This window comes from Puma concolor, chromosome B4 (genome assembly GCF_028749965.1).
Source record: "Puma concolor isolate L17-30 chromosome B4, mPumCon1.1.hap2, whole genome shotgun sequence".
In the NCBI taxonomy this organism is placed as follows: domain Eukaryota; kingdom Metazoa; phylum Chordata; class Mammalia; order Carnivora; family Felidae; genus Puma; species Puma concolor.
Window position 1 is genome coordinate 31,502,958 of NC_141673.1, and position 19,805 is coordinate 31,522,762.

Genomic DNA, 19,805 nt, shown 5'->3' on the forward strand with positions numbered 1-19,805 from the left:
AGCTCTGTTACTCACCAAGACCGTGTGCATGTTGTTAACATTCTTTCTCTAGGCCTTGATGTTCTCATGTGTATAATGGGTTAATATAGGTAATAGTACACAATTGGAAGAATACGAAGATTAAATGACATAATCTATGGAAGTTGGCTGATGCGAAACCGATGTTTGATAAGTGGTATCTCTAATCTTTGGGGCTATATTTTACCAGCAAAGATAAGATCAGTATATGCCAGACTGTGTACTCTGTGGGTTTGTTCCATTTATGTGATGGCTATAATAATTTAAAATCTGTTGTTGTTAAAAAGCAGAGGTTATGGGTGATGTGGGAAATGGGATTGTGTATGGTAATTGGAGATGAGTAAGGGGTCTGGCTCAGGATCCACATCCTCCTTTGTAACTAAGGATGCTGACATACGTCTTGGCTACCTCACAAGCTGTGTGTGTGTGTGTGTGTGTGTGTGTGTGTGAGAGAGAGAGAGAGAGAGAGAGAGAGAGAGAGAGAGAGAGAGGAGATAATTGAGCAGTGAGTGCTCTGTAGACCATGCTGTTCCACTCAGGGGTCTAGGTCATGTTATTCTAACTCTTGAGTGATTAAAAAATGCAAACTTTCTAAATATACAAATGCTTTGTATTAATGTCTTCCAAAAATGAGCCTCAAACAACCTTATGTGTAGTATGTATTGATAGCTTTGGAGATTCCTAAACCTGGAGTCATCTCTTCAGAAGGATGACCTTGAGTCACAATATTCTGATTTTCTGATTTGTAAAACAAGGTTTACAACAGTTCTAATTCCTCAGATGGTTGTCAGGATTAAATGAGCCAGTACCTGCAATAAATTCTAGGTGCTTTTAAGCAAAGTGTGTTTTTGCTTTCAAAGCTTTTTTGTTTTTTTTTAATTTAACTTAATTATTTTGCAAGTACTAAATTTAATAAGTGTGTAGGGATCAATAATTTGGGAGTGTTTTCCTTGTGAATTCAGGTTCTATTTTCCTGAAGGTAATTGTGTTTAGAGTGTGAGGTCTTGATTGTCCAGGTTAATCTTCAAGTAAGTTTGTATCAATCAAACAAGCTACTTTTATCAGTCTGTTACTTCAGGTAAACAAGCATTCCATTCTTTGACAGAACATTAAACTGTTGTGTTCCTTTTGATGGAGTGCTGACTGGTTCAAAGCACTTGTGAAAGAAAACAGCTCCTGTTTCCTGACATTGTATAATCTAAAGAGCCTTTCTAGAGGTTTCTTGACTGAATCTCTTACCATTGCTACCTCGGTGATTAAATTACCAACCTAGAAATGTACGATGTGATTTTTGGGTTCAGTTCAAAGTAGATTTAACAACAACAACAAAAATTGAACCAAGACTGTGAAACCAAGAAGCGAAATTTCTTTTAAATGTTAAGGGGGAAAAAAAGTATAAGTCCATTATTTTCAGACCCAAAGGAGAATGGGATGGAACATCGTCACATATTATTTTTGTTAGTGGTCTAGGAGGAGAGTTGGAGTACAAGGGAGCTTAGTTTTGCATCTCTACCCCAAAATTTGTGTCCTGACATTTGAAGGGTTCTGCAGGAATGTCAGAACAAGAATTTGCCCACACAGGAGATCCATGTCCTGAATACAGTTATGTGGTCTTGATGTTTTAGTCTTTCCAAGGGTGTCCATTTCATTATCCAACAAAACAAATGGTGATTTCTGTAGTTTGAAAGAGTCTAGTGCACACAATCTAGAGTGATTAGAGGGAGTCTCGCTGTGTAACTATCCTGGTTTAAAATCCTCCCCTGCCTTTTCATTACCCGCAGGATAAAGTCCAAACCCTCAGCACACTATACAGGGTTCTCTGTTGGCTGTTGCTTATTCCCTCTGCTCCCTGAGTGGTAAATTTTATTATGGTGTCATCTGACACTGTAATAAAGGTGTAGTGATGCACCTAGCACACCAGACTTGGTCTTCTGGCCCTGTCAGCCCTTCTCCATCCTCTGAGTTACTTCCTCTTCCAAGAAGCCCTCTGTGATGTTTGTTTGCTCTTATTCTTCATCCGTACTCCCCGGATCTACCCTGTGCTTCCATAGCATTAAAAAAAAAAAAAAAAAATCACATAGGAGCACCCTGGTGTCTCAGTCGTTTAAATGTCCGACTCTTGATTTCCGTTCAGGTCATGATCTCACGATTCGTGAGTTGGAGCCCCACATCGGGCTCTGCACCAGTAGTGCAAAGCCCGCTTGGGATTCTCTCTCTGTCTCTCTCTGCCCCTCCCCCACTCATGCTATCTCACTCTCAAACAAAACAAAACAAAACCAAAGCAAAAAATCATAGAATTAAAACAATGTACTGAAATTATCTTCTTACCTGTCTGCCTGTCTAAATTGCCTCATGTTGGTATCTCCAGTTAGTGGCCCAGCACCAGAATCTTGGTAAAGATTTTCTGAACCAAACTGATCAGATGCCGCATTCTGAGCTTGGATCTGGGTATTTATCATTTTCATGCCTGCTGACCTCAGTTGATATATGGGTTGGCACGAAGGAGAGTGATTTAGTTAGGAGGTAAGAAGAACACTTTAGAATAGTACTATTCTGCGTTGGTATCAGTAAGAAGTACGTATAACCATGCAGATAACACTGGCCCACACAAACGTATGTTGTTCAAACATAACTCTGTTTGGAGAGAGAAATGGGCCAGTTGGGCTTGTAGAAGAGAATGGAGACCATGGATTAAAACAGAGAGGAGGGTGGGAAAGTTCTGGCCATCTTTTTTTTTTTTTTAAGTTTATTCATTTTGAGCGAGAAAGCGTGTACACATGAGAAACCGTGTGCACGAAGAGGGGAGGGGCAGACTGAACGGCAGACAGAATCCCAAGCAGGCTCTGCACCGTTGGCAAGGAGCCCGACACAGGGCTTGAACCCATGAACTGTGAGATCATGAACTGAACGGAAATCAAGAGTCAAATGCTTAACTGACTGAGCCACCCAGGCACCCCAAGTTACTGGCCATCCTTAAGGAAATAATACAATAGGTCGAATATCAGGTGCCATCAGTGTTGCTAACTAAGATGTATAGAAGGTTGAAGAGCCAGAAAAGATTTGAGGCATAATACTGTTGCTGATGAAAAAAAAAAAAAATACATGCTTTATCTCCCCTGTCTCCATCTGTGAGAGTGGTACTGTGGATGTTCCTTTTGACAGAAGAGGAATGTGGGCTTGGGGAGGTTGAGCAAGTGACTTCGCATCTTCTATCTAGTCAGTCTTCAGACCTGATCTGTTTGCTCCTAAGCCTTTGCTTTGTACTGGTATTTGTCATCTTCTTGTATTGCCTGGATAGCGTGTTTTCCTTGATATACAATACAATTAATAATCATATATAATATAATGAATACGATTGTTGTAAGTAAAGTAGGTTCTTACTCCACAGCTTACCTACATTCAAGATGCTTCCTTTTAGATTTTCTTTTCATAGTTTCTGTTACTTAATAGTTAGTGCAGTAGACAGAGACAGGGTGTTCTATACATTCTGATACTGATGTGTATAATCGCTATCTGGAAAGTGATAGGAGACAGAAATATGACAATATGAGAAGTATTAGATGGCTCAATTTGAGTGACATTTAAGAATTTAAGACCGATGTGGTTAAGGAATTTAGCAAAAAATGATGTTTCAGTACCTAAGATCAAAGATCTATTTACATGCAGAGGAAGAAGGTTAGAGGAGGATTAATAAGAGATGTTTTCAAGTTTCATCTGTGATTAGAATACACCATGTTAGTGACTCAGGGAAGTAATAATGCTGCTTTACCATACAGTGCTAGAGTAACAATATAGTATAGGATTCGTATACTTTAAAAAATTCATAAAACTCTTTGGATGCCAAGTTTTCAAAGTTCTGAACTTTTTTTTTCAAAGCTTACTTTGAGAGAGAGTGTGAGAGGGGCAGAGAGAGAGAGAGAGAGAGAGAGAGAGAGAGAGAATGAATCCCAAGCAGGCTCCGTGCTGTCAGTGTGGAGCCCGATGCTGGGCTCACACTCAGAAACCATGAGATCATGACCTTAGCAGAAATCAAGAGTCAGATGCTCAATTGACTGAGGCCACCCAGGCGCCCCAAAGTTCTGAAATTTTAAAGTTAGGCAACCTTATAGCATGGTCTACCTTTTTTTCTTAATCAGGTAAGCTCCATTTGGGGTGTAGAACTAAAATGTTAACATTTCTGGAACCCATAAAACTTCTCAGATATTAAATAATTATTACCTCAAAAAGAGCAAAGTCTACCTCCTGCCCTGATTGGAAAATGAAAGCTCCAAAAAGTACCATAAATGAGAAGAGGAGATAACCTACAAAAATGAAACCATGAAATAGATGTGCATAATTATCTGTGCGGATTTGGCACCTAAATCATAGAGCAGCTGAAGCATATCTTTTAAATTTCACTTAACTGGAGGTGCTGCCCACACAGGCCTCTCTCCACGTCCCGAGGAAGTAGATCCCCATTCTCCCAGCTATGGTGAGAGAGCCTCTGTGCTACCCAGGCAGTCCCCTGTTTACATTTATTCCCCCCAGCTTCCTTTAATTCCTCAGCAAAGCAGCTGCTTTGAAAAGAAACTCTCGATCCCCCCCCCCCCCCCCCCCCCCGCCGCCCCAAGGATTATCTTGCATGGCTACCCACTCACCCTCTTTCCTGACTCAAGAAGAAAGTTCGTTTTTTGTTTTTTGTTTTTTTCCTCCCGGACTTAGAGTAAGAACTTGAGGGTTTTAGAGTACGTTTTTCATCTTCTTCTTTTGTTTTTTTAAACCAGGGAATATTATCAAGTAAGCTTCCAAGTCCAACTTGAGAAAGAATTTCAGAACACAAAATAGTTTACATTTACTCTGAAGACTGTTAACTCAGAATCTTTTTAAAAATTTTAAAAACCTGTGATGCCTGTACTGGTATCCTGATACACTGTAAAAGCTCGGCCTTTTAATTTCTGTTGTTAAGTCTTCTTTCTGTACTGAATTTGGAGTCTTCTCCTCCATAAGTGATATCATGGAGAATGCTAAGTATAACTTCATGAATATCACGGTGAAAAATTGGAATAAAAGGGCTGACCACTTACTATTGCATTTTCCTACTGTTAGGCATGACTGAAGCCTATGGGAGTGGGGCAGAGAGTGTCATTTGAGTTGGTGCATGAGTTTTCCAGCATGCTGTTTTATTTCTTGCATACAAGTCAAGGGAGAGGGCAGCAGGTAAAGTATGCCTGTGTTACTCTCTTGAAGAAAAGGGAGCTTTTTATATCTTCAATCATACTAGGAATAGGTCTGGATGACAATAATAATAATAATAATAATAATAATAATAGCTCTAAGAGCTTGTTTTTGCCTGCTGTAGTAGGTCTCCAGGGATGACCTAGAGATAAGTCAACCCATGCTTTGGGAAGAGATAAGATTAGCATTTAAAAGCTTAACCTGTGTCATTGCTTCTGAACATATCTGCTCCCAAGTGAAGTCCTAGTCTCTGCAAGTGTTCCCAGTGCAGAAGCACCATGAGTAATTTTTTTTTTTTTTTTTTTTTTTTTTTTTATTGACTGCTTGAGAAATCTTGATGGATTGCAGCTCACTGGGGAGACAGGGAGAAATTTACAGTTGTTGTATTCTGAATTCTAAATGAAGTGCAGAATTGTAGGATTCTCAGAGATTTCCCCTGAACTTATCATAGGAAAGTGTCTGCATTCCAGATCTGTGGGGTTTTTATTGTTGTTTTGTTTTAATATGCTCCTGTTGGGTCAATAAAGGAAAGTAACTCCAAAATTATACTTAATCTAGGTTCTTTAGAAAGGGAATTCTGAGGGGGGTGCCTGGATGGCTCAGTCGGTTGGGCATCCATCTTGATTTCGGCTTGGGTCTTGATCTCCTGGTTTGTGGGATCGAGCCCCGCATCAGGATCCATGTGCTGACAGTGCAAAGCTTGCTTAGGATTCTCTTTCTCCCTCTCTGTCTCTGCCCCTCCCTTGCTTATGCTGTATGTATGTGCACACTTTCTGTCTCTCAAAATAAACTTAAAAAAAAAAAAAAAAAGAATTCTGAGGATTTTACAGGCAGGTCAGCACCTTGGCTTAATGTTGTGCTTTGGCCACATCTGCCAGGAAAGGCATTTTCCAGTAGTTCCTTATTCATTAGTTGTTTCTGTAGCATTTACTGTAAGGCACTGTGCTAGAGGCTAGAAATACTGTAGTGAAAAAAATCACCTCATTGCTGTGCTTCATGGAGCTTACAGTCTACCCCTGGTTTTATATCCCAATTTACTATTTTCATGGAGCTAGAAAAGTACTTAAAGGTACAGAGATAATGGTTAGAAGTTCAAACCAAAAAGCAGTTAGCTAATATCACACTTTGAATAATTAAGAGAATGTGGAATATTACTTATACATATCATTAGGATTTAGCACTCACCGGACCCTCGAGTGAGAAGTAGGACAATGGTTTATGGCCTACTGATGAGCAAAACTCTTCTGTGTGTCCTTCCTGTGTTCGTTCATTTAAAAAATATTCACGAGAGGCTTCCCAGTGCTCGTCACGGCTCTATCCATTCTGGACAAAATGGTGAGACACCGCAAATACTGGCCGGTGGTGCTCAGACCCCATTGCAAGAGACAGATTATAAGCAAAACTGGTGGATGATGTTGCAATTCAGTTGTGTGAATCTGGACACTGGCTGCTGAGAATTGAAGCCTGCGTTATCCAGACTTCATCTGTACCCCAGTTCGTAAACCCGCGTTTGCACTCTAACCATCGTGGTCTGTCCCGTATAAGAGAAGGTTTGCGTTTTGTGGATACTTCAGTAGCAGGTTGCACCGTGTGCAACGCACACATAAGGAGCCTGTGCTGTGAGTGAGGAGCAGCTCCAGGTGCTGGAGGTAAGAGTGAAGAGCAAGAACAATAGACTTCTCATCTTCACACCATTGACATGCTTGTCAGTAGGGACAGGTGATAAACAAGTAAACTAACTGGGTAAGCAGGAGAACTTTCTGATGAAAAGTGATTCCGTGTAAATAAAACTGTGATAGGAGGTTTGGAGCTGCTGAAGACGGGTCACCTTGGGAAGGTTTCTGTGAGCAGGTGGTATTTGAACTGAATCCTGAGTGACGAGAAGGACTTGCCTTTGCAGAGCCCAAGAGGAGAAAGCTCACGGCAGCGAGTGCAAAGGGCTAATGGCAGGAATACATTTCAGGTGTTTCCAGAACAAAAAGGAGGCTGGTGGGGTTGTGGTGAGTATGGTGGGGAGAGAGGGCATGCTAAGATGGGAACATGGAAGTAGGCAAGTTTATGTTAAATAGAGCCTTTTAGGCCTTGGTCAGCAGCTCACATGTTGTTGTAAATGGAACGGAAAGGTATGCAGAGATTCGAAGCAAGCAGTGAGTACTGTCGTGTATTCCCAAAGGGCCACACTGTTGTAAGTAGCAAGCGTGAAAGTAGAGGAGGCTATTTAGAGGCCTTTGAAGGCTTCTGGGCAAGCGTGGAGCCTGTACTGTAGCCGTACAAGATGAGACGGAGAGAAGTGAATGTTGCAAGATTTATTTTGCTGGTAGAACTAACAGGGCATAAGAGACTGGATATGGAAATAGGGGAAGAATCAAGGATGGTGCCCAGAGTTTTGGCTTGAAGTTTGGAAATAACATTATCCGGGATGCTTGTTCTAAGTGTCGTCGTTAACAATGGTAACTTTTACTGGGGTGTGCCTCCTGTCCAGTACCGTACCAAGTGCTTTGCATATTAGTCCTCAACAGGCCTGGAAAGTAGGTTCTATTAGGCCCATGGTACAGGTAAGAAGACTAAAGCACAGAAAGATAAACTTTCCATAGGCCACAAGGCAGGTCAGTGGCAGACTGGGGATTCAAAGTTGGGCAGTCTGATTTTAAAATTTGTTTATTTATAGAGTGGGGAAGGGGCACTTTATATTTGTTTATTTATAGAGAGGGAGAGACACCAAGCAGGCTCCATGCTCAGTGGAGAGACTGATGCGGGGCTTGCCCCCATGACATGAGATCAAGACCTGAGCCGAAGTCAAGGCTCGGACACCCACTTAACTGAGCCACGTAGGTGCCCCTTGGTAGTCTGAATCACTGTCCCCCAGGCCCTACTCCACACTGCTTCTCTGTGCATGAGTACACACATTCTGTTTTCGAAAGCGGTCTTGAATTTATTTATTGCTGAAGCTCAAGCTGACTTTTGAAACTCTGCTGTTTAGGTTAACATTCACCCATGGCCCAAACAGTTCAGCCTCACTTTTACACCAGGTCAAGATGGCCTACCTGCTTTGGGAGAGCTGATCCAAATCCAAACCCAGGGCAGTTTCACAAACTCTTTATCATCTTCCTGTGCTGATCTTTAATCTACAGGGAAGCAGAACATAAATGGAATGTGAAATTCACTATTAGTACAACTGTTAGTTTTGAATTCAGCATCTAAAGGAGTAGTAATAATGATAAAATACCTATAGCATTGGCAGTCATGTCATGATCCGTTCCAGGCCTCTTGTCGGTGCTTTACATAATACTGTCTTAATTAATCTTTTCAAAAATCTAAAGAAATGCTATTCCCTCCCCGCCCCATGAGAAAACTGAGGCTCAGAGAAGTTACATAATTGGTTCAAGGTTATAGCATGTCAGTGACAGAATCAGGATTTGAATCCATGTCTTACTTTGCTGATGTTCTTCTGTTCTAAACATTATCTCCTGCATCAATAATGAACTTGCTGATGAAGTGTACTGTTACCAAAGGAACATGTCCCGGGCATGTCAGAGATGGATGCTTTGCTGTGCTTTAGGTGGTAGAATTACATTAACATTCTCCGGGGTTGACCATCAAAAATTTCTCTTTTTTTTTTTTTTTTTTCTTAAATTTTAAAGTGATCCTTATCTTACAGTTTCAATTTTGAAACACTAATGGAAAATTCCTACAGAAAGTTTAGACTAACCTTTATAAGAAGTGCTTAATAACTTGGGTTCTTTTTCTCCAAGTATTGCTTAGGGGTTAGTTGCAGATGGGATAAACCGTTCCAGCTAAACAGAGTGGGGGATATAATGAAATGTATTTGATGGCTTATAAAACCACTGGAAGGGCTAGAAGAGGAGTCTGAGCTTCCGGACTACTCTGGTTGCTTGGAACCCAGTTAAATCCACCACTGTCTGTAAAACTGTTACAGCTAATGCAGGAAGCTCTTACTGCTACTGATGGCAGGGAGTTTCTGCCCGCATTACCACCCAAGGGAGCAAAATGCATGCCCAACACCCAGCTTCTTTTCTCAAGAATTTCCTTCCCACATCAGTCTTGCAGAGTTGTACCTGATTGCCAGAACCTAAGTCACATCTGCAATTGTAACTGACTACAAAGGAATGGAAGTTTTGCAGCCACCACAGTGTAGGAGAGTATGCTAGGAGAGAGATGGAGTAGGAATTGAAAGAGCCAATCTGTAGTATCCTCGACGCTCACTACTCCTACACTGTTCATTACATTTAGCTTTCCTTTTTTCAAGTTGCTCTAAATCCAGAGCATCTAATATGTAGCCCTTGAACCAAATGTAAACTCATTTACCTTTTTAGACCTTTTTGTTTTCTGTAATGATATGGCACCCATGAGCTAGTACAGCCTAAAATAGCATGTCTCAGATTTTAAAGAATACCTAAAAATCACATGGAGGGCTTGTTATAAGTGCACATCTTTGTGATGCACCTTCAGAAATTTTGATTCTGTATGATGCTTAGGAATCTGAAATCTTCATAAACACCCCGGATGATTACATTTTCTTCTAAAGGTAAGACAACCAATTCCCCCCCTCCCCCCAACGCTGTTTCCGGTTAGGGCACCTTCAGTGGAAGCAGGTAACATTTGAACAGTTTATTCAACTCAACCAAAGCAGTTGGTGTATCTAGCATACGTTGCATAATCAAGAATGCTTATGCCGTGACCTTTGCAAACTGGGCTTATCATCTGATGTGATGGAGAAAATGATCAAGATTGTGAGTGTTCTTTGAGTTTATGCCTTTAACTCCCACTGGTTTTGATGCTGTTGGAAGCAGTTAAAGCAGAGTATAAAGATTTGGTTTATTTTAATGTGGTAAAAAAAAAAAAAAAAAGCCCAGGTGAGAAGACCTTCAGAGATTTTCTGAGCTGCTTCCTCAGATTAAGTTCTTAAAAATTAAAAGATTAAAAGTCCCTTAGAGACCCAACTTGTAAGACTCCTGGTAGCTGATCTGACAACACATCTGAGCCCATTTAATTGCAACCATAGGACAAAACAAAACACAAGAAGTTCTATAGGGGAGTCATTCAGTCCAAATTCAGCACATGGGATCAGATAGCAGCTGGAATCTGCATTCATTTTCCATCTCTCAGTTGTTGGGAGTGCAAAAGATTTTACAAGTTTTCAAAAAGTGCAGAGCTTTTGATTTACATGCGATCCCACTTTCAGAAGTGAGTCACATAGTTGATAGAGTATAAGTTACAATTTGCATTTTTGTAGCTGTTTGTTGGAAAGCTACGACACTGGGAGTGCATATTGTGGTTTAATTTTAAGAGCAGCTAATTGACATAATAGTGAACAAGGTCCTGTGCCTGTGGAGTGTTTGAAGGTGAATATCTGAATTTCAAAACTGCCCTAAATTTTTTTTTCTGTGTTCCTATACTTTTGCCAATTTGGGGGCCTGTCTCTTATTTCTTTGAAAATGTATACTTACATCAAAAAAAAAAAAAAAATCTGGCAACAAATATGTACATCTAGGTTCAACATTAAACTAGCACCTAGCAATTTTCTAGCATAGTTTGGTTTGTTACATATCATCCTCATAAAATTGATTAGAATTAGTCATCAACCAGCATTTCCCTAAAATACGGCAGATTATACTGCTTGGGGGAATTCTTTCCTTCTGTTTTTATATAACTGCTGTATTTATGAATAGCTAATGACTTACATTACCATTGTTTCTAATGACGTAATGTCTACTGCTGGCACAAATGCTTCTGCCTTGTACATGTCTATTCCAAAATAGTAATAGCAAAATTTGAACACCTAGGCCCTAGATTCTAGCCTGAGGTAGAAGTTCTTTGCAGGGATTTCCACAGTGGCCAAGCCTTGCAGCTCACCTGGCTGTCATGGACCACAGGGGAGTTGTTCCCAGGCACAGACCCTTTAAGAAAGAAGAAAGCTTAGCGCATCATTACGGCTCCACTCTTTCCAAGCTGTCTTTGCTTCTACCCAGACTAAAGTGAACTCTCTAGCCTTTCCAGATTACCTGTTCTCCTTCCTTTTCAAGCTGTTGTAGTATATCGCCTTGAAATTTCCCCCTGGCTCATTTACCACTGTGGTTTGATTCCTAGCTCTGTCACTCCGTGGAAACTATCCTTAGCAGCGTCAACCCCATTAGGTATTTTTCAGCAACCATCAGGTTGACCTCTTTCAGTGCCTGTTTTATTGCTCACACTTGCCCTCTTGTGCTTTCTTTTTACAGTGATTGCAGATCCCACAATCAACAGACTTGCCTCTCGTGCTCCGCTTCTCATTCTCTCCTCTCCTATGCAGACAGTTCTTCTCCCCCTTAGAGGGGTTATCCCCCAAGGTTTTCGGTGATAACTTCCAGTAATCTCCAGCTACCACTTCTCCTACATATCCTGGCTCAGTGAATAGCTCTACTTTTTACCCCGTCACCTAAACTGGAACTGGAGGTCATTTGTGACTCCTCCTCCTTTTATCCCACACACTTTCCGCCCATCAGCCAAGTCCCATTCAACTTCATATCCTCTTGAACTCGTCCATTTCCATTTCTCTTCACTCCCACTGCGTCTGTCCTAGTTGATGACTTCAGTGACCTCCACAAGCCCCAGTCTATCCTTCATTCTGATGCCTGATAAGCCTTTCTAAAATCAGATCTTGATCCTCCCCTGCTCTAAGATAAAGAGCTCCCCATGTCTCTAAGATAAAATCCACACCAGTTAGCAAAATTGGGAGGACCTCTGCCTATCTCTCTAGCTTCCTCTGTTTTATTATTCCTTGAAATTCATTTTCCAGTCATGTCATCAGTGTGAAGTTCTATGAAAATGCCCTGTTTTCTCAATTCTGTGGGCACTTCCTACTTCCTCTGCCAGGTGTCTTCACCCCTGCTTTCTTTGATCTGGCTACCTGCTATTCACCCCTGAAGAAGGGGTCATCTCCCAGGAGCTATCTCTGAGCCTCTCCTTCAGTTCCCCCAAAGTCAGGTTTAGCTGTCCCTCCTGGGCCAAAGAAGACATCTGCTGTGTCTTTATCTTACATACCTATCAGGTACGCCATACGTTTTTTTAAATGTTTGTTTATTTTTGAAAGAGAACACAAGAGGGAGAGGGGCAGAGAGAAAGGGAGACGCAGAATGTGAAGCAGGCTCCAGGCTCTGAGCTGTCAGCATAGAGCCCATCGCGGGGCTCGAACTCCAGAACCACGAGATCATGACCTGAGCCAAAGCCAGATGCTTAACCAACTGAACCACCCAGGCACTCCCATACATGTTTGTTAAATGAATAGGTAGCTCTTAGAAGTCTGAAAGCACTTAATTTTGTTTTTATCAGAAGGAACAACTTATCACTTTGTTTTTTTTTCCCCTCCCTCTAGCTATGCAATTTTTTAAAAACCTACAGTGAAGTGTAACTTGATTTACCTGTGCTACTTGTTTACCCAGCCTAGTAATAATTTGATATGGTGGCTTCAATCAAAAACTGACTCAGCTAAATGGACCTATACGCCATCCACAGCGTAGGTATTTTCGAAAAAATTGAATAGTTCATTAAATATAAATGAAATCAGTTTTATTATGTGACTAGCCCAGGATTTTCCTTCCTAGTATAGTGTAGATACTGGTTTAAACCCAGCTCAGGGGTTTACTAGCAGAGTGGCCATAAACAAGTTACTTAATCCCACTGAAGCATGTTTTACTAACCTGTAAAATCTGATTGGTGGGAAGTTTATATGTAATATTTGCAAACTGTTCCTCCTGTGTGTGGCCCTTAGTAGAAGTCTATACATGTGAGTCATTTCCTCTTTAAATAGCATTTACCTTTAGAGTAAGGACTATCAATAGTGACTTTTCTCATTTTTTTCCATATATTGAATCCACTGAAATTCTCAAATTCCCTGTTTACATTAAAGCCATTGTTTGTCTTTTCATATTAAAAAGTTCATTTCTAGGTTGTTCAGTTTTTGTTAGTAGAACATATTAACATGTTTTAGCGATCACCAATACTTTAGGATCTTTTTTAGTGTTTTTTTAATTTTGAGAGACTGCAAGCGGTGAAGGGGCAAAGAGACGGGAACAGGGGACCGGAAATGGGCTCTGTGCTTGACAGCAGCTAGCCCATGTGGGGCTTGAACTCCCAGAACTATGAGATCATGACTTGAGCCGAGGTCAGACACTCAACCGACTGAGCCACCCAGGTGTCCCTAGAGTATTTTTATTTCACTTCTTCACAAAAGCATCTGCATGGAGAGATATGGAAGTAGATCTTTACGAGATTCTAGTGCACCAATCTGGACTTGAAGCTGGCTTGAGTTTCACTTAGCTACCCTGTTAACATCTGCTTTCCTGAGAGGCTTGTGCTAAGTGTTTACTTTGCCCCTTGAGCTTACTGGATGATTACTAGAGAAGAATTTGTGTAGGATGATTCGGTATTTTCTCTAGAATGTTTAGTGGTATATTACTTAAAGATTAGAAATCAAGGGGCACCTGGGTGGCTCAGTCGGTTAAGTGTCCAACTTCAGCTCAGGTCTTGATCTCATAGTTCGTGAGTTCAAGCCCCACGTCAGCTCTGTGCTGACAGCTGGGAGCCTGGAGCCCGCATCAGATTTTGTGTCTCCCTCTCTCTCTGCCCCTCCCCTACTCATGCTCTGTCTCTCAAAAATATACATGAAAAAAAACTTTTTTTAAATCTGAAGGAAGAAGTTCTGTAGCATTAAATGGTTATTCACCGAACCAGAGTCTGTTGGTAGTTTACATTACGATTATTTTTGAAGGATATGGTTCATATGACCTCAAAAGACCTGAACTCAGGACTAATTACTATACCTGTATCTTGGTAACTTGTATTCCTGGCTCTGGGTAGCTAAGCCAGTTGGCTTGTTTCCAAAGCACATTTGGGCTACAAGGGAACTGCCTGCTTCGCTAGCTGGCATTCCAGATTAAAGAGAAGATGAATGTTGTTTTTGGCAGCAGCTGGTGTTTTGTTCGGGGCAGACCCAATACCACTTTGTAGGTCTGTGCACAAAGAAAACGAGCTACGCAGACACCGCACTACCTTTTTGACTTTGAGAAGTCTGTAACGTGGGCCCTGGCAACACTTATTTTAAAATCGCTTCTCAAGTTCATAGAAAAGTTTGCGGGATTTTTTTTTTTTTTTCTTTAAGTTTAGAAGCTAGGAATCTTCTGATTTCTCAAACAGCATATGTTCCCCTGATGTTCTTGGGCTGTAATCATGTTAGTTTCTACCAAAGGAAAGAAGTTTGCAAAGCGACTTCTGTGTCATAACACATGTTCAGATCAAGTAAATAGTTTGCTTTAGGGGGATTTTGCAGCTCCTTTTCCTGGCATGTGGCTTTTTATTGTAAGGAAGGTTCTTGTGTTCAGGAAGAATTAACGAGCAGATGAATGTCCCACTGGGATCTACTGAGACTGGTTCTCAACAAAAATGAGACATCGGTCTCAGGTCTTCAGGGTCTCTGGCCTCTTCCTGCAACTTTCCCCCTCTTCTTCAAAGGATCTTTTCAGTATGATCTGCCACTATAAAAACTCCCCAGAAAAAGATCTGCTTTTCTGTCATTCATAATTAAGTATGAATGTTAATTCCCTATATTTCCCTCTACCAGAACTATTTCTATTGTATGGCTTAGTTCTAACAGTACATACAGATTTCTCATTTTTTTTTTTAATCATGTAAATAATTTCAAGGCAACTATTAGCAATGAAAGGGTTATTGGAATTCTGCGTGATGTGGGGAGTATGTGGGGGACACTTTTGACGCATGCCTCCAAATAAAAAATCTAGAACTGCCGACAATAAGATTAGTTTAATGTGTCTGTGCAATGAAAGGTTATCATGAAATGAGAGGTTATCACATAATGAGCGTGACCTAGAGAGAAAAGTTGTAGGATGCTAAAACAAAGTAGCCAAAGAAAAATGTCGTACGCAGAAGCAGAGAATGTTACAGGAAAAACAAAACAAAAAACAAAACAAAAAACCAGTGAGATGACTGCCCAAAGTGAAAAGATACATTTTAGAGCAGAAGTCACAAGCACAGGGACATTTTGCTTCAGCATTCTATCTCCAATAGGGTGTGTGTGTGTGCGTGCACGCCCCCACATTTAGGTACCCCTGTACCTTTGTTAGGGTTTCCAGAAATTAGAGAAAGAGGAAGAGTGTGAAACCGAAGATGGGGAAATACCTCACTTAATTGGAAGTGCAGCGTTAACTGAAGCTACTCTCAACACAGTTGAGAACTAAGAAATACATTGAAAAACGCATGTGAAACCAGTACTGGTGTCAAAATATCCATACCAAAGGTCCTATTCTTTGTTCATGAAAGATTGACTATGTAAAGTCCTTTCCCTGAGTGTTCAGTTTGAAGCCCTTCTTTCCCTGGTTTCCTTGACTATCTAAAACCTACAAACCACACAGCAAATAATTGCACAGCACCTGTAGTTGGAAAAGTTTTTATTTGATCCCCTCACCATCGCTCCATGAAGTGTGTGAGGCAAAAATTATTGTCCTCTTATACACTACAGACATTTGGAAGAATTAACTGGCTTACTTGAGGTCACACGGTAAAGGAGTTGAGAGGTTTTCTGGATTCATGTTCTGTTCTCTGCCATCACACCACCAGTTTTCAAAAGCATGTGTTTTTGTGTGTGTGTGTGTGTGTTTTTTTCTCTCTCTCTTACCCTTGGAAACCTTTGTTTAAACAAAATCTTACCCAGAAGCATGAACAAATAAAGCAGGAAAAAAGCTGAGCTGCTTTGCTTAAAGCAGGGGTTGGGGGCCCAGAATACTGACAGAGGCAGTTTATTTTCCTTACCAGAAAAGCTTGGGCATTGCAACACTATACCATTCATGCATTGATTCATTCAAAAAGTGAGTTTCTTAAGCTCTGATTTTTTTTTTTCTGTTGCTGCTATAACAAATTATCACAAACTTAGCCACTTAAAACTATACAAACTTATTATGTCACAGTTCTGTAGATTCAGAAATCCAAACTTGGTGGACTTACTGAGCTAAAATCAAGGTTTCAGGGCCACTATGTTCCTTCCTGAAGGTTCTGAGGTCGACTTTGTTCCTTGCTCTTTCAGCTTCTAGAAGCCACTGGTATTCTTTGACTCCTGGCCCATTTCCAGAAATGGCAAGTAAAGTCCTTACCACGTCACATCTTCTGCCTCTTCCTTTATTGCGGTTCTCTCACCAGAGCTGGAAAACATTCTTAGTTTGTGAGGAGCTGTAGCACTCTCTTGGACCCAGAAGATACGGCGTAGGCTCTCCATCTCAAGGTTCCTAGTTTAATCACATCTGTAAAGTCCATTCTGCCATACAAAGCAAAAAATTCACAAGCTCCAAGAATTAGGGCATGGCCATCTTTTTGCCAGAGTTCTGACTACCATAGGCACCCACTGTGGTCCATGTGTTGTGTTTTGCCATTGAGACTGCAGGAGGCTAGAAACAGGCATACTAGCAGTAAACTATGTTGCAAGTAATGACTGACAGACTGGGAGAAACTGGTAAACTGGGAAGCCAGCCGATAAAAACTAAAATAACATTTTAAAAACAGTCATTCAGTCAAATACAGTAATTTGGAGCTACTTAGGCAAAGGTCATCACAACTGCATACCTGGAATGTTTTTTCCCCTCACCTTTATTGAGGTATAACTGACAAAAATCGTATATATTTAAGGTGTACAATGTGATGGCTTTGATATAAGCATACATCATGAAATGACAGCAAACTATCCCCTCATAGTTTTCCTTTACAATATAGTATTAACTACAGTCCCCTTACTGTACATTAGATCCGCAGAATTTACTCATTTTATAACTGGAAAGTTTGTATCCTTTGATCTAGATATCCCCCAGTCTCTGATAACCACCACTCTATTTTACTCTGTTACCATCATTATTTTCTTTCTTAGATTCTGCACGTAAGTGAGATCATATCATATTTGTCTATGTCTGGCTTATTTCACTTAGTCTCTCTTTTATTTGATGAACCTGAATCATCAAAAAAAAGTAAAGCTTAGTACTTCTTCCCACCGTTTAAGAAGTCAAGGAAGTGCGTGTACTATATGTTAGAAAAATGTCTGTATTCTCTATAGAATAATACTGAAAAATTACTTTTCCATACAAAGAAATAGGCTTTGCATTTCAGCGCTCTCACGAGAACACTGATGAGGGACATTTCTCTATGATTTCTTCTCTATTGTAATGTCTAGTTTTGCCAGAGTGAACTGTTGAATTTAACAAAAGGTGACTATTCCTTACTACTAGCTAAGTATATACAAAGTTAAATTACAACATAAGTTTATTTAACAGCTTTAAAATAAAGTGCTTCAAGAAATACAAGTTTGTCAGAGATGTGTGAATGTATTAACAGATTTAATTTTAGCCCTGACCAAATAGGCTTTTGCTCATTTTATAGGAATCTATCTTCACTGGTATTTGTATATAACTGATGCAGAAAAAAATATTTTGACGCTGCCTTGGTGACATTATTTTGCAATTGTTATAGAAGTCTGTATTAGTATATTTTTAAAAACTAATAGAACATATTAAAAATTATGGTAATCTGAAAAACAGTATTCAACTGACATGGATTATGGAACATGCTTGTCTTGATATGCTCAATATTTTAAAAATTATGACCGTTTTAGAACTGTGCTATTTGGAATTCTCACCAATGATGTGACAGCTTTGTGGGAGTACTGTGACAGTATTGGGTGGTGAAGAGCACAGGATTTAGAATTGTGGACAGACCTGGGTTTTTACCACTTAGAAGTCACCAAATCTCTCTGTAGCTCAATTTCTCCATCATTAGAATTAGAATATATGAAACTTGAAGTTTGTTTATGATCAGATATACAAAATGCTTGGCACACATAGAGGGTAGCTGTCATTCACCGTATTGTTGAAAAATCACCCACATCTGCACTCACATTTTCAGACATTCTGTCTGATAGCACTGGTAAACTGTATGTACTCTTACGTAAGGCCAGCCCCCGTGCTTGACGCCTCGATCTCCCCGCTTCTTGCCTTCTCAAGAACATAGCTCCAGCAATTAGTTGCCTCTCTTCTGACCTACGTCGCCCAGTTGCACCTTCCTGCTGGATCAGCCCCAGGGGCATACACACTTCCCAGTGCTCCTACCAACTTGCAGAGAAAACTCTCCCCTCCCTCAAGCCCTTGCCAATTACTACCCCACTTGTTTTTATTTATTCATTTGCTTATTGGCTCCCCTTTGAAGGACACCTCTTTAAAAGAGCTGTCTACATTCACCGTTTCTAATTACTCCTTCATGTTCTCTGAAACCCACACCCCACTGGCTTTTTCCTGCACCTGCCTCAGTAAAACCGTTTTTGATAATGTCACCAGTGACCTGAACTCTGCCAAATCCAGTGGTCAGTGCTCAGTTCTCATCTTACTTGACCTGTTATGAGTATTTGACGTAGTTCGACCTCATTCTCCTTAACCTAACTTTTCTTTTTTTAAACTCGGCTTCCTCCTACTCCTTTGGCTTCTCCCTGAGATTCTTTTGTGCTTTCTAAATCTTCTGCCAGACCTTTTACAGTTAGAGCACTGTAGGACCCAGTCCTTTGTTCTTTTTTTTTCCATTTGTACTTATTCCCTGGATGGGCTCAGCCACTCTTTGCTTAAAATTCCATTTATACATCAGAGGCTGTCATTTATGTATCTAGCCCAAACTTACCTCCTAAACCCAGATTCAAATATCATGACCTGGTATCATCAGTAAGCTATCTCAAAGACATTTCAAACTTCACACGCTCAAAATTCGACTCCTAATCTGACCTCCAGACCTTCCCCACCATCAGCCTTCCCACTTCAGTTGATGGTAGTACCATCTTTTCATTTGCTCAAGCCAGAATCCTTGGGGTCACCTTTGACTCTTTCAAATCACACTCCAGCTATCAGGAAATCTTATTGGCTGAGCCCGCAGGAGACATCCAGAATCAAACCAATTCTGGTCAGTGCATTGCTACAGCCCTTTCTTGCTTGGGTGATAACGATAGCCCTTAAGTGGTCTGTTTCTTCTACCTATTGCTACCCTAAAGTTTGTTCTCACCACAGTGAAGTGATTTTTTTTTAATGACTTTTTTTTCTTTCTTTGAACAGTTTGAGGTTCACAGCAAAATTGAGAGGAAAGTACAGAGATTTCCCATATGCTCCCTGCCCCTACACATGCACAGAGTGGTATGTTTATTACAACTGATAAACCTGCATTGACACCTCTTAATCATAGTTCATGTTAGGGTTCAGTCTTAATGTTGCATTCTGTGAGTTTGGACAAATGTACAGTGGCCAATATCTACCATTATAGTGTCATACGGAGTATTTCCACTACCCTAAAAATCCTGTGTTCCACCTATTCATCCCTCCCCCTACAATCTCTGGCAACCACTGATCCTTTTACTGTTTCCATAGTTTTGCCTTTTCCAGAACGTCCTAATAGTTGGAATCCTACAGTATGTAGGTAGCCTCTTTGGATTGGCTTCCTTCATTTAATAATATAAATTTAAGTTTCCTCCATGTTTTTTCATGGCTGGATAG

At 40.5% G+C, this 19,805-nt stretch overlaps 1 protein-coding gene across 4 annotated transcripts in view; it reads left to right on the forward strand.

Annotated features, from left to right (window-relative positions):
* The window catches only part of KITLG (KIT ligand), an 86,598-nt gene that overhangs the window by 12,340 nt on the left and 54,453 nt on the right, over positions 1–19,805 (forward strand). For 3 of the 4 annotated variants that reach the window (XM_086712690.1, XM_086712688.1, XM_086712687.1), the window contains exon 2: positions 12,605–12,745. The exons of the other annotated variant lie outside the window; for it this stretch is intronic. In XM_086712690.1, coding sequence (XP_086568816.1) covers positions 12,722–12,745 — 24 coding nt within the window. In that variant the 5' untranslated portion in view covers positions 12,605–12,721. The remainder of the gene's footprint in view (positions 1–12,604; positions 12,746–19,805) is intronic. 4 annotated transcript variants of the gene reach the window in all.